Below are 13,154 nucleotides of genomic sequence, written 5' to 3' on the forward strand. Positions count from 1 at the left end.
AGGGTCTTATGCAGCTGCAGGAACGCTGGCAAAAGGTGTTGGATGCTGATGGAGATTACTTCGAAACGTAAAGGTACGTAGTACCATCCACTGTATTGCTCTTTGTTTATCACTGCTCTAGAACGGCAAGAACTTTTTTGGTTACCTTGTATATGTACAAAAACTAAATCTGAGCCGATACCACTTTGAACCGATACTCTCACCGATACCGATACTGGTATAATTCCAATTTAAAATAACAAAGGCTATATTATATGTGTGTGCCGTGTGTGATTATTATTATTACATTTTATACGTATACCTTTCTAACAAGGAGCTATGAATAAATTAACCCACCAAAGGATGCTGCTCTGTTGCAACGATGCATTTCAACATTTACAGTATTTTTTAGATCAGATGTTTCAGATATGAGAGAAATATGAAGAGAAGCTGAGAGGGAGGCAATCATGTCGTCGTCCTTCCCCCTCTCAATGTTGAAAAATGAGATCATGCCTCTTCACCCTCCTCTAAAACTAAGAGATCACTCTTCCCAAACTAACATTAAATCATCCATGAACACAAGAATAATTGGCGATTTACCAACCCCAGATGCGGTGTCTAAAATTGATTGATTGAGTTGGTGTTATAAGCCCACTATTATGCACAGAAAGGCTAAAGGGGACTGGACCTACAGTTTATAGTGGGATCCGAACCACTATGTTCCTTCACCAGGTATCAAACCCGGGACCCCTTGATTACAAGGCGATGACATTACACTGTCTAAAACTAACATTAAAGCTGTAATGTAAAATCAATCTCGTCTCTTTTTGTACTTTAACAAAGAGAATGAAACTTACCAGTCTCTTGCTTTTATATCAGGCGATTGACTTCAGTACAGTGATATTCCGACGTGACTTTGCTTTCGATGTATATACTTTTGGCAAATGATTTTAAATAATAATAATAATAATAAATGGATCAAACCCATCACTACACTTTCCAGAAAGTAACTGCCATCATCTATCGTTCAAAGAAAATTATTACCCTGCCACGTTCCCTCTGCCGAAACATGCCTGCTGAAACCCAGTTATCCAGGTCGGGACAACAAAAGTCTAAAGTTGGAAAGGAAAGGGGGGATTAGCCAGGGTATTCGAATTTCCAGGAAAAATGCTATGTACTATGTCTGAGACATGTCCACCACTTTCATGGGCAATGACCTTTTTGTGCGGGAAGTCTAAAGAGAGAGAGAGGTCTGCAAACCCCAAAGAAAGTAGAAGGATTACCTTCCACAGGTGCATCATTGGCTTTCAGGACCTCATTGGGGTTATTGTTACATGAGACCACATCTGTACGAACAAGGGCTGGACTTCAAAGAGAACTAAACAGAAACAGCAAACTCCTATGGGAATAATTTCACGTTATGCTTCATTTGCACGTGAGTTTGATCTGCGTATGGATCTTTGTGTCATGTAGTTGCTGTTCACGGAAACAGTACATGTTCATTTAACAAATGCACAACTATTTTTCTTTTTTCAAAACCAAAGGTAAGTTAGAAAAGGTGAACGAACTTTTGAAAAGGAACAAATTTTGGTTTTTGCCGTGCTTCTAGCGACTCAAAAACAATGGCATCTGTGCAAAAATATCTGCCGATACTTCGGTATCAGTATGGGCTCAGCCCTAACAAAAACATTGAAGGGAATCTCCTTATCTTTTATAAGTATAATTGGTAAGTAAAGATATCCTTTTTCTTTTATTTTGCAGAGATTTCACCTATCCTCTTCATTTGGAGGCTGTGAACTGCCTGCTTGTTCTGTTGTCTGTGCAGATGTATTCACAAAAACCAGCATCAAAATCTCCTATTTATAGGTATGATAGAATTAAATATTAGCATATAACTATAGCCACATAGTTGTGGTGAATAAAAAATCAGGATTTCGGTACAAAAACTAGGCACATTTCAGAATCAAAAACAAAATGTACATGCCTCTACTGATAACTTAAATAATTGAAAAAATAATTTGTAAGTGCAATATAAGTATGCCAGTTTGCCTATTTATCCAGTGCTGTTCTAAGTGTAAGTGTTTCCATACAAATAGGTGCATATTATTTTTCTAGTTCTTGTCTTCTTCAGCTCTGTCCCTTGAAAAACAACATTCATCCTCCCCATATAATGTATTTCTTCAGTCCTTATTCTCTAGCTTCATTCTTTTACCTACACTAGATGTTTGATGCAAGGGAGATGTTCAATTCATGCCTGTCTGCTAATGAGGATTCTCCTTCAACATTTCATCAAGCAAGAGAAAGCTCCACCCTCACTACAGAGGAATTCTGCAGGTGGCAGTATTGTGCTAGGAATAGCATGTAAGTACATTTCTCTTTGAAAGTCTGTACTTTGGAGTTCTGGGAGTTAATGGCAATGGTAATAGTGTTACAATAATGTACTTCAGGACAACACAATACAGTGAACGTGCCAATGAACTTTCTCGAAGTGTTGATCATGTAAACAAAGCAGTAGGAAATTACTACTCAGAATTCAAATGATTTGTGATGTACTCCTCTACCAATTTGATTTTAAACTTGAATTTGTGGCAGTATTCCTCTAGACATGCTGAACTATTCAAATATGATCTCCTGAATGTTTAAAGCATGTAAAAATACTGTGAATATTTATAAATGAAAGCACCTCTTTCATGTCTGTCTAAAAATTCTGTGTAAAGAGCATATATATTTATCTTTATATTAGGGAGGTTTTGCACCAAAATGACAAGCCAACCGAGCAGCATGTCATGTCACCTGGTACTGACGTGACGTGTCACTTGAAAACATCTTAAGAACTGAATGCAATCTTTCGCACTAGAGTAGTGTGATATGCTGCACTTGTTGCTCGTGTGTCCTCTGTGCAGGTCAATTTTCTATGGCCAGTGACTTGGAAACTTGATTGCAATCAGTAGGATGGACCAACTGTCACCCACCTTTGAAACGTCAATATGTACAGTTAAAATTGATGATCTACAGTCGAGACACTATTCTGTGACCTTTCATGGTTCCCGCAGAAAGGGTCTTTATTTATTTCAAAGGGGTTGTTTTGGGACTCCCATAACGGAGCACCAGAAAACGACACTGTGCATCAATCAGCCTAATTTAATATTAAAAATTATAAATTCTTCACAAATAAAACTTTATTTTTTAACAATGTACATCCTCCAGATTATAATCATTGTTCATAAGGGCAGTTATGACCACTGATTACTGTCAGCATTTTCAAAAACAAGATGTTGCATCAGTCTAACATCGCACTGCAGCAAATGACGACATGCCTAGACACACCCAAGTTAGTGCAACAAACAGATTTTGTCATGGTTCCTGGGAAAAGGGTCGTTGCTTCGAGAGGGATGCTATTCTTGGGGTCGTTGTAGAGTGAGTTGACTGTACACAACATGTTTTCCCTGGTTTCATTATTGCAAAAAGTATCTTGAGGCATGTGGTAATATATCTTAAATATATCCGATTTTATTTGAAATACATGTTCATTGTGAGTTTCAACACTGTTCCTCTGATATGTATGGATCCACTGTCTCTTCTTGCATGTTCTTGTGATTGCAAACCAATGAGTCAGTTAAATTGGCCTATTTGATCATGACATCTTGAGTACAGAAAGCAGAGACAAGTATCATTTTTGTGTAAAATGTCCATATTGTATGTCATATTCCATGTGTCTCCTGTGGCTTGTCACTTCAGTGTGAATCCTCCTTTAACTTCAATGTTGCAACATTGATAATTTTTAACAAGTTTTTAGCCACTACAAGAACGTCATTTGTTACCTTATTTGCTATAAATTTATTTTTCCTAGAGAACGATAGCATAAAATCAATCCAAAATCCCTCTTTTACGTACCACACAGAGTATTCTGGATTGCAGAACACTATGGGCCAACATCTGTAATTAAGTGTTGAATTGAGCCATAATTTCCACAGCTTTTTGTGTTATTTTGTCGAACTGTAATTGTTGTCATTTGCAGCAGAGTTATGGAACATTTTAACATTTGGAATGAGCCGAAGTACAGAAGGTGAGGAGCAGTTACCAGAGGTTCCACTAGCCAATCAATCGCTGATGCTCATCCTGGTGTTGGCCAATCATTGCACATCAGATAAAAGCCTCCATAATCCTTATCGGCAAGCACTGTTTTCATGCACAAATTCACAAGGTGAGTAAGTGAAAATCCCTGCTTCAGGGCATTCAGTAATAGCTAAGTTCTTCTTGATGAATATTCAAATTAAATTTTTGCATACATAGAAAAAATTCAAATATTGGACCTTTGAGCATTTTTCATTGATATGCAATTACTAGTGCATAGCTTCAGTTGTTTGCATAATTAACACTAGAAACTGCAGTATTTGTTTTCTTTTTCTTTCAAAATTATGAATATGCCTACTTCTTCAGATATCAATTTCACCCTGGAAGAACAGGGTATTTACTTGCCCCAGAGGAAGGAAAAGGGTTAATTCAACTTTCTTCAGAGGCTACATTACAGAAAAGTATCATTATTTCTACATTATGTACAGAAATCCATCTGCATTTGTATTTCATTTTCCAACGAGTATGGTGGAATGGTTAGGATAACACACTATGCAGACAGGTGTCCCGGGGATCACTCATCCTTATTTTCGCAGTTAGCCAAAAATGGCAGAGATGCAAAGTAAAATAAACTAAATCATCAGTCAGTCAAACAATGAAAGCGTATAGAAGGTTTCCATATTACTTGGGTAGAACAACAAACATTTTCTTCTTTTTCTCCACATGCCCTTCCACAATATTTCCTTCAATCACCCACACGTTAACTTCACTCCTACAGTACAGCCAACCATCTAGGTAAAACAAAAACACACAGCATGTCTAAATACACAGTTTCTTTCTCCGTAGCAAATCTCGCTGTAATCACCTGTTACTTAGATTTATTAATGATGTGAATAAACCATTCAGATTCTTCGTGCAACATTAGGAATTTTAAATGAGACCAGTAGAATATTAGTAACGGTTAATTTCATACCAAACCATACTAATTCTTGACCTTTATATGCTTTGCAAGCACAAAGAAATGAAATTAGTAAGCTCCAGTTTGCGGATGACATAGCATTCCTAAGTGAGGATGATGCAGTTCTTAACAAAATAATAAATGAAATGGAAAAAGTCCTTCAGAGTGGTTATGAACTATGAAGAAAACAATGTTAACAGTATGTAGCAGAAAACCTTGGCCCTTATCAACAAATGGGGTCTGGATCCCACCCCCGTCGTTGCGAGCCATATATGGCCGTTAGGGGTAACCACACCCCATATTAACCTTTTTGTTGTTGTTGAGGAAGTGATATTCAGATTTTAATATTTTTTGCATGTGTCTCTTTGCAATATAAAACAATTGCTACAGTAGTTTCATGTATTCTACTCTATTGTCCATTTTGTTGAATTTGTACTATGTTTTGTGTAGGGATGTGACGAAGCTGAAAATTTACCGATGCTGATGTACTCACCGATAATTTTTCGAACCGATTCCAATACATAAGATTATTCAACAGAAATGGGATGTTTTTTTCAGCATGACAAGAATAAATTTGCTATGTACATTTCTATTGCATATCATATGTATACGAGGGTTGCTATTTATGTATCCGGAATAACAAAAAAATATGTATAATTGAAAATGGTTTTATTGTTTTTCAAAATATTCTCCATGATGATCAAGGTTTTTTTGCATATGTTTGAACCAGTTCTCATAGCACTTTGTCCATTCCGATTTAGGTATCTCGAAAACATGCATTTTGAACGCATCAATCGCTTCTTCTGGCGTCGAAAATTGTTGACCACGTAGCTTATTCTTCATGTATGGGAACAAAAAGAAATCATTGGGTGCTAAATCAGGGCTATACGGCGGATGACCCATCAATTCAATGTTTTCACCAGTCAAATACTGAGTTGTTTGGACTGATGTGTGAGAACTTGCATTGTCGTGCTGAAGAATGATCCTGCGTCGCTGTTTGTTTTTTCTGATTTCCCCAAAGACTTCTGGAAAACAAATGGTTGTGTACCATTCAGAATTGACGGTTCTACGATTCTCTAGTGGCACTGTAGCCACATGTCCATTTTTCCCAAAAAAACAGGCGACCATTTGCTTCGAAGTGCTTCTTGCACCAACAACTTTTGTTGGGTTTGGCTCATCTTGGAACATACCACACCGTCGACTGCTGTTTGCTTTCGGGCTCATATGCATAGATCCAAGATTCGTCACCTGTGTAGATGTTATACACAGCTTTTGAAGCACCACAATTGTATTTAGTGAATATTTGTTTGCACCAAATGACACGTGCCTTTTTTGAGTGATTGTCAAATTATGCGGAATCCAACGCAAACCAATCTTCTTCACGGCTAAATGTTCATGCAATATCTTATGTATGCTAGTCATACTAATGCCCAGGGATGCCTCAATCTCACGATATGTCACATGACGATCTTGCATTATCAGTTCTCGCACAGCATCAATGTTTTCTGGCACAACAACCGATTTTGGACGGCCTTCTTTAGATTCGTCCGTGAGCGAACGACGGCCACGATTGAATTCACTAAACCAGTGAAATACAGTGCTTTTAGATGGTGCTTCATCGCCAAAAGTCGAAGTGAGTTGATCGATGCACTGTTGTTGAGATAATCCACATCGAAAGTCGTAGAAAATCATTGCTCGAAAATGTTCTCGAGTTAATTCCATTGTTGGCCTCCGATGAAATTTTCAGGTCCCTGCAACAAACAAAAATAGCATCCGTAAGCACAACATTCTGGGTACATATACCATAGAAATGTCCAACATTAGTGTTGCCAGTTCCGGATACATAAATAGCAACCCTCGTATACATATATACCGTATTCTCGCGTCTATAAGCCGCACTTTTTTCCCCCGAAAAGTGGACCAAAAAATGGGGTGCGGCTTATACACGCGAATGATAAGAAAAGCATGTGTGGATTATACACAAGAATGAGAAAACATTTGGGGCTTCTACACGTGAATGATAAGAAAAGCATTTGCGGATTATACACACGAATGAGGAAACATTTGTGGCTCGTACACGCGAATGAAAGAAAGCGCAGCTACTGCTAGGATACTAAAATACGTATGTTGATTTGTCATCTTGATCACATAATGGATTCGTTAACAGCAAATCCAACAACAATGCATCTGTAGCAGGCTTTGCAACAATATGATATCTTATCTTTAAACTTTTTTTTTTCTTTGCAACAATATGAAAATATCTTATCTTTGAACACGAATCATCCTTACTGTCGTATTGATGTCGAAACCATTCAGTAAAGTGAAGCTGTTAAAGAAGGTTGTGGGCCTGAGGTCAAGGTTGGTACTATCAAAGGGCAGAAGAATCGGCTACGATGCTCATTTTAAACTTCAAGCGATACGATATGCTGAAGGAAACGGCAAAAGATCTGCAGCCCGATATTACGATGTGGACGAGTCTAACAATCGTCGATGGAGAAATCAGAAGGAACAACTTGCTGCAACAAGTGGCAAGAAAAAGACATTTCGTGGAAAAGGAGCCAAATTTCCACATATAGAAGAAGAAGTTTTGGCCTTTGTAAATGAGAGAAGAAGTGCTGGCTATGCTGTAACTGTAGACATGATACGTTTTCAAGCTCGTGAAGTAGCTTCAAAGTTTGACATCAGTCGCCATGCTTTCCAAGCTAGTACGGGATGGTGTTCACGTTTTATGCGTAGGAAAAGTTTAAGTTTATCGCTTCGCCGTAGGACAACAATTGCGCAACGTTTCCCTGCAGACTTTGATCAGAAAATTGTTAAATTTCACAAATATGTGATTCGAATGCGAAAGTCCAATGATTATAGCTTGTCTCAGATCGGCAACGTGAATGAAACACCTATTTACTGGGACATGCCTATGTCCAGCACAGTTGCACCGAGAGGCTCGCACACCATATCGATCAAGACCACAGTCACCTAACAGACAGAATACAGACAAAATTCCAACAGTTGAAAACAGATGTAGCTGTGATTCCTGGAGGTGTAACGTCTATACTGCAGCCCCTAGATGTTTGTGTAATTCGCTCGTTTAAGGCTGTGTTACGGCATCTGTATAATGACTGGATTAGTGCAGGAAACCACGAGCTTACAGCAACAGGAAAGATCAAACGTCCGACTGTCAAGCAAGTGCGTGAATGGATTCTGGCAGCATGGGAAAGTGTAAAGTCGAAGACAATTGTGAAGGGTTTTCTGAAGTGCGGAATATCCAATGCCCTATATGGTGCCCAGGATGAAATGTTGTGGGATGATGATGCTAGTGATGAAGATGACAATACCTCTTGTGCAGAAAATATTTCAACGAGTAGCACCAACGACAGTGAATAAGGGCTTTGAAGACTCAAACTGAATGATATGGTATTAATATGTAGATCATTGCGCTAAAATAAAGGTTAAAATACTTTTAAAATACTTGCTTGAAATTGGCTACCTACCACAAGAAAAAAAAGTCAATCGTACGGCTTATATACGATGTGCGGCTTATACACAAGAAATTTTATTTTCCTGAAATCTAAGGCCAAGAAAGAGGGTGCGGCTTATACACACGTGTGGCTAATAGACGCGAGAATACGGTATTCTCAAGAGATGCAAATGTACATTTGCATCTAAAAAAAAGTGGTTATGTGAATCTTTAAGAAGAACATAGATTCTCAAGAGATTTGACATTAGTCCACAAGCAGTTCTTTGAAATGCAAAATTAATTTCTGTTCTGAATGTTGTAAATTTAATGCTGGCAGATTCAACTTCAGAAACACGAGTTTTGGAAGTACTTCTGGAGAGTAACCTTCTTCTTCTCGTATTGCAAATCTGTCCAGCAAATACTCATTCACTGAATACTGATGCAGCAGGTATACCGAAGTATTTTCTCACCACTTGCTTCAAGTTTGGATACTCATTTTTGAATTTCCAATACAACAGCGGATTCTGGTCACGAGGAATAGTTGGTTCAGCAATGTACTGTTTTACTTCTGATTTTGAGGTAGGTTGATCCTCTGAATGAGTGTTTGCAATAATTGTATTACAAAAACTCTACAAATGATGAAGAATCACAACCTAATTTTCAATAAATCTTACAAAATTAAAATATAAAACTTATTAGAAGGTAAACTCGAGTATTATCTGTACCGGTTTAAATATCAGATTTTTGCTGATACCGATATATCAATTTCTGCCGATTTTCATACATCTGTAATTGGCTTCGGCACATCCCTAGTTTGGTGCAGTTCTGACACTTCATTACTAAAATATTTTCTCATCTTTTAGTTATGCTCAGCTGTTGAACACTAGTATACATTGTGCTATAAACATGTATATATTTCTTCATATTTGTTTCAGACTCATCAGAGAGTGCTCCAACGAACGCTGCGGCAACTTTCAAATTGGACTTTGCACAACTTTACTATACATTGTGTAAAGTGCTCACTAATGACCAAACAACTTTACTACTTTACCTCCTTCTGCACAGAAACCAAAATATTAAAACCTACATTATGGCCAGATCAGATATCGAGCAGCTGGTAAGCATGTGTTTTTTGAAGGATATAGCTGTAGAATTTTTGTGAATGTTCTAAGGAAGTAATACAGCTTTTTTGAGGAATATTTGCTATTTAATATTGGATCCATAGAATACAGAATATAAGTAAAATACCATAACACAGAATTTGGATGCATCCGGATTTTTATATGTGTTGTTACTTTTAAAAAATTCATATTGCAACATCCTGTATTCTGGTGTAAAAAAGGTGCTTCCTCATATACAATTATAGCATTTGTATTACATCAGAAGTGCATTAGAAAGAGGGAAACTGTCCCTTTTAATTATTGTAACATTATTCATTACTTTTAAAGGAAATTATATATATATTGGAGATGTATTGTTCTAGAAATATTTTTGAATATTTAAGTTTAACAGTTTATATTTGTTTGGCAAGTTTAGATTTGATATGTTCCTGTGCTTGCCTATATTTTCATTGTGTTTATGTTTGACCATCACATAATTAAAGTTCCTTGTTTTAAAATTATGTTTGTATTTGAATTTCAGGTGATACCTATCTTAAAGACATTGTATCATGCACCAGACAGTAATTCCCATCATATATATATGTCACTGATTATTTTGCTGATTCTGAGTGAGGATGATTTGTTCAACAAGACTATTCATGAAACAGTAAGTGCACTGGTGACTTGTGACCCATTGATAGATTTTATTATAGTTTTTATCATCAATATACACATGTGCATTAAAGGTAGATTCGTAAACCATAAGTCGAATAAAATTGAATTGTTACGTTGTACACAATTAAATAGTTTACTTGTGAAATTATTGTGTGCAACATGGGGATAATGTAAAATAACATTAGTTTTTAATTGTTTTATGGATGATGGTTGAAAGAGGATTAAAACTGATGCCAATAGTTAATTAGTCCTGCCAAACATCACTTCCAGTGCATTGTGTAGTGTAAGGGGCAATATTTTGAAATCTGTCGTCATTGTACGTATGTGTTTGTTTTATGTAGACTGTTTCTTACTGTTGAAATATTCCAAAAGGAAATTATAAGATGTACTTCAGAAGTTTTACTCAATGTATGAAAATTTAGAACTCATTTCACAATAAATAAATTAATTTGAGAAAAATGCACATAACTTCTTTATGATGCATATTTCATGGTGTACATTTCCATTATTATAGTCCATATGTTTCTTTTTCTTTTCAAAGGGCTTGAAAGGTGTTGTGTGGTACACGGAGCGGTCCATTTCAGAAATTTCACTTGGTGGCCTCCTCATCCTAGTTGTCATTCGAACAATACAGTACAATATGTTGAAAATGAGGGTAAGTACTGTTCACTATATTTTCAAATGTAAAACACCATGTGGTGGCTGCTTGACTCACAAATTAAGTTACAGAGGTGCTTGTTTTGTGTTTGTCCCTACATCATTCATTCTCATTGTTATAATACAAATGTAAACATTCTGAAGAGTAGAAATAAATAACAATATAAATAAATGGAAATAATATGATGAAGTGCTAACCATCTGAATAAGATCATTCCAAGCTTGTGACTTTCTGCTCGCTACATTTAGATTGTTGGAAGTTACCATAAAAGAGGGAGGTTGGGATAATAATAATAATAATAATAATAATAAGTAGCAGAACATACAAATTGCTTCTGTTGAGGTTAGTGACACGTTGTTCGTAGCACCTCAAAGTTCACCAGGAACTTCAATGTGTGTGGGCCACAATTTTCCAGTAATCGTGAAGATGCAGGAAAAGATATATGTAAATGCACAAAGATTAATTACATCAATCACAACACGTGAACAATCACGATAACGTTGAAGGCAATACACCTTTTAAATGTTTAAGAACCATTCCACGATGCACTACGCAACACCAACTACTCGCTATTCTACTCTACAATCACCAACAGCATGTATCATACAAAATGTACCTTTTGACAGATTCCAAAATTTAGGTTGTAAATGAGCAGTCAAAATTTCATAACAAGAACAACAATATGCATTTATTATTATTATTATTTTGTAGCTAAGTGTACACAATCCAAAAATGCTTCTTTAACAAGAGAAAAAGTTCGTATCAACGTCCTTTTCGACTAGCAATAATGCTTTCTCAACAATAGCAAAAACTTGGAACAATAATAAGAATTGCATAAATAATCTTGCGTTGAGTTACAATGTACAAATGTTCATCATTAATCACATTAACAATTTCTGTGGTTACGATCGTTAATTTGTAAACATGACGCGTAAGACTTTTTATTATCAAAAATTAGATTGGAATAAATAAGTTACGTTGCATCTTGAATTAGCTCAAACCATGCAACCGTTACGTTGCATTAATCAAAATTGCATTCCATTCCATACGTAAGTTTCGTCCAGCGAAACTACCACAATTAAACATACATTTATGTACAAGTTATTCACCAGCTTGGTATTTTCAAAAATTAGGTAATAAAATTGTGCTGTTAAAAATACTTTGCTTTCAAAATTGATGTTACAAATAAGATACATTAATCTACCCTAGATGCTCGCAAGGTGGGGGGGGGGGGGGGATTTGAGTTTGAAAGTACCATTACCATTGTTATAACTGTATCTTTAGTCAAAATGAAAATAAATGTCTGGTGAAGGGAGTGTGTGTTCTCCTGAAACGTCACAAAGAAAAACTGTTTTCTTATGCTTGTAATAACCGTAAACTACAGGAAAATAATTTTATTAATTTTGTACATTTGCATTGCATCACACAATTGATGAAATTGAGAGAAAAGAGAATGTTGAAATACAAAACTGAATTGTGTGAGCTTGACTTGGGTGAAATTTACCCAGGCAGTTTTTCTTTGGCCCTGTGAGCAGAACTAACTAACTAAGCCAATTCAAGGTTCTGACAGAAGGTTCACTAGAAAGGTAGTAATTTTATCAACTCTGTATATCTATAGCTGGACTGCAATTGAATATAAAATTGTCATTTGTTTAAAAATCATAGCAACAACTAAGTTTAATTCACTTTGCAAAGATATAACTCTGTGCAACTTTTGAAAAAAAAAAACAACTTTAATTAGTTCACCTACGATTGGATATCATAAAGTAATTGAGTAAATTTTTTACAGCCAAACTGAAATCTATTCACAAAAAATGAAATATAAATTTTGAAGATTGAACATTACTCTACTTTTCCATATAACATCCATTCACATTTATACATTTGTCCCACCGTGACACCAATTTTTAAATGCCCATGCAGTAGAATTCGTTCGGCTGGACGTGTAACCGACGACGCATGGCTGTCACAACTTCCGGGTCACAGCTGAAGTGTTTTCTGGCAAGGTGTTCCTTTAGTGGGCTGAACCGGTGAAAGTCTGATGGGGCCAGGTCTGGACTCTATGCTGGATGCTTGAGAATTTCCCACTGCCAGGAATTGACTTTTTGCATCACTGATGCAGCCACATGGGGACGAGCATTGTCATGGAGAATGATGACCTCCTCCAGAGATTTTGTTGGATGTTTACAGTGCAGAGCAGCTCATAGACAATCCAGTGTGGCACAATATGCAGCAGCATTTACAATTGCTCCATTT

At 36.5% G+C, this 13,154-nt stretch overlaps 1 protein-coding gene across 1 annotated transcript in view; it reads left to right on the plus strand.

Annotated features, from left to right (window-relative positions):
- LOC145999936 (dymeclin) overlaps nucleotides 1-13,154 on the plus strand; it is a 75,409-nt gene that overhangs the window by 47,082 nt on the left and 15,173 nt on the right. The window contains exons 6-11 of the mRNA XM_083137224.1: nucleotides 1,741-1,845; nucleotides 2,201-2,340; nucleotides 3,998-4,183; nucleotides 9,401-9,582; nucleotides 10,107-10,232; nucleotides 10,782-10,895. Coding sequence (XP_082993350.1) covers nucleotides 1,741-1,845; nucleotides 2,201-2,340; nucleotides 3,998-4,183; nucleotides 9,401-9,582; nucleotides 10,107-10,232; nucleotides 10,782-10,895 — 853 coding nt within the window. The remainder of the gene's footprint in view (nucleotides 1-1,740; nucleotides 1,846-2,200; nucleotides 2,341-3,997; nucleotides 4,184-9,400; nucleotides 9,583-10,106; nucleotides 10,233-10,781; nucleotides 10,896-13,154) is intronic.

Source organism: Lepisma saccharinum, chromosome 1, assembly GCF_977018435.1.
Source record: "Lepisma saccharinum chromosome 1, izLepSacc3.1, whole genome shotgun sequence".
Taxonomy (NCBI): domain Eukaryota; kingdom Metazoa; phylum Arthropoda; class Insecta; order Zygentoma; family Lepismatidae; genus Lepisma; species Lepisma saccharinum.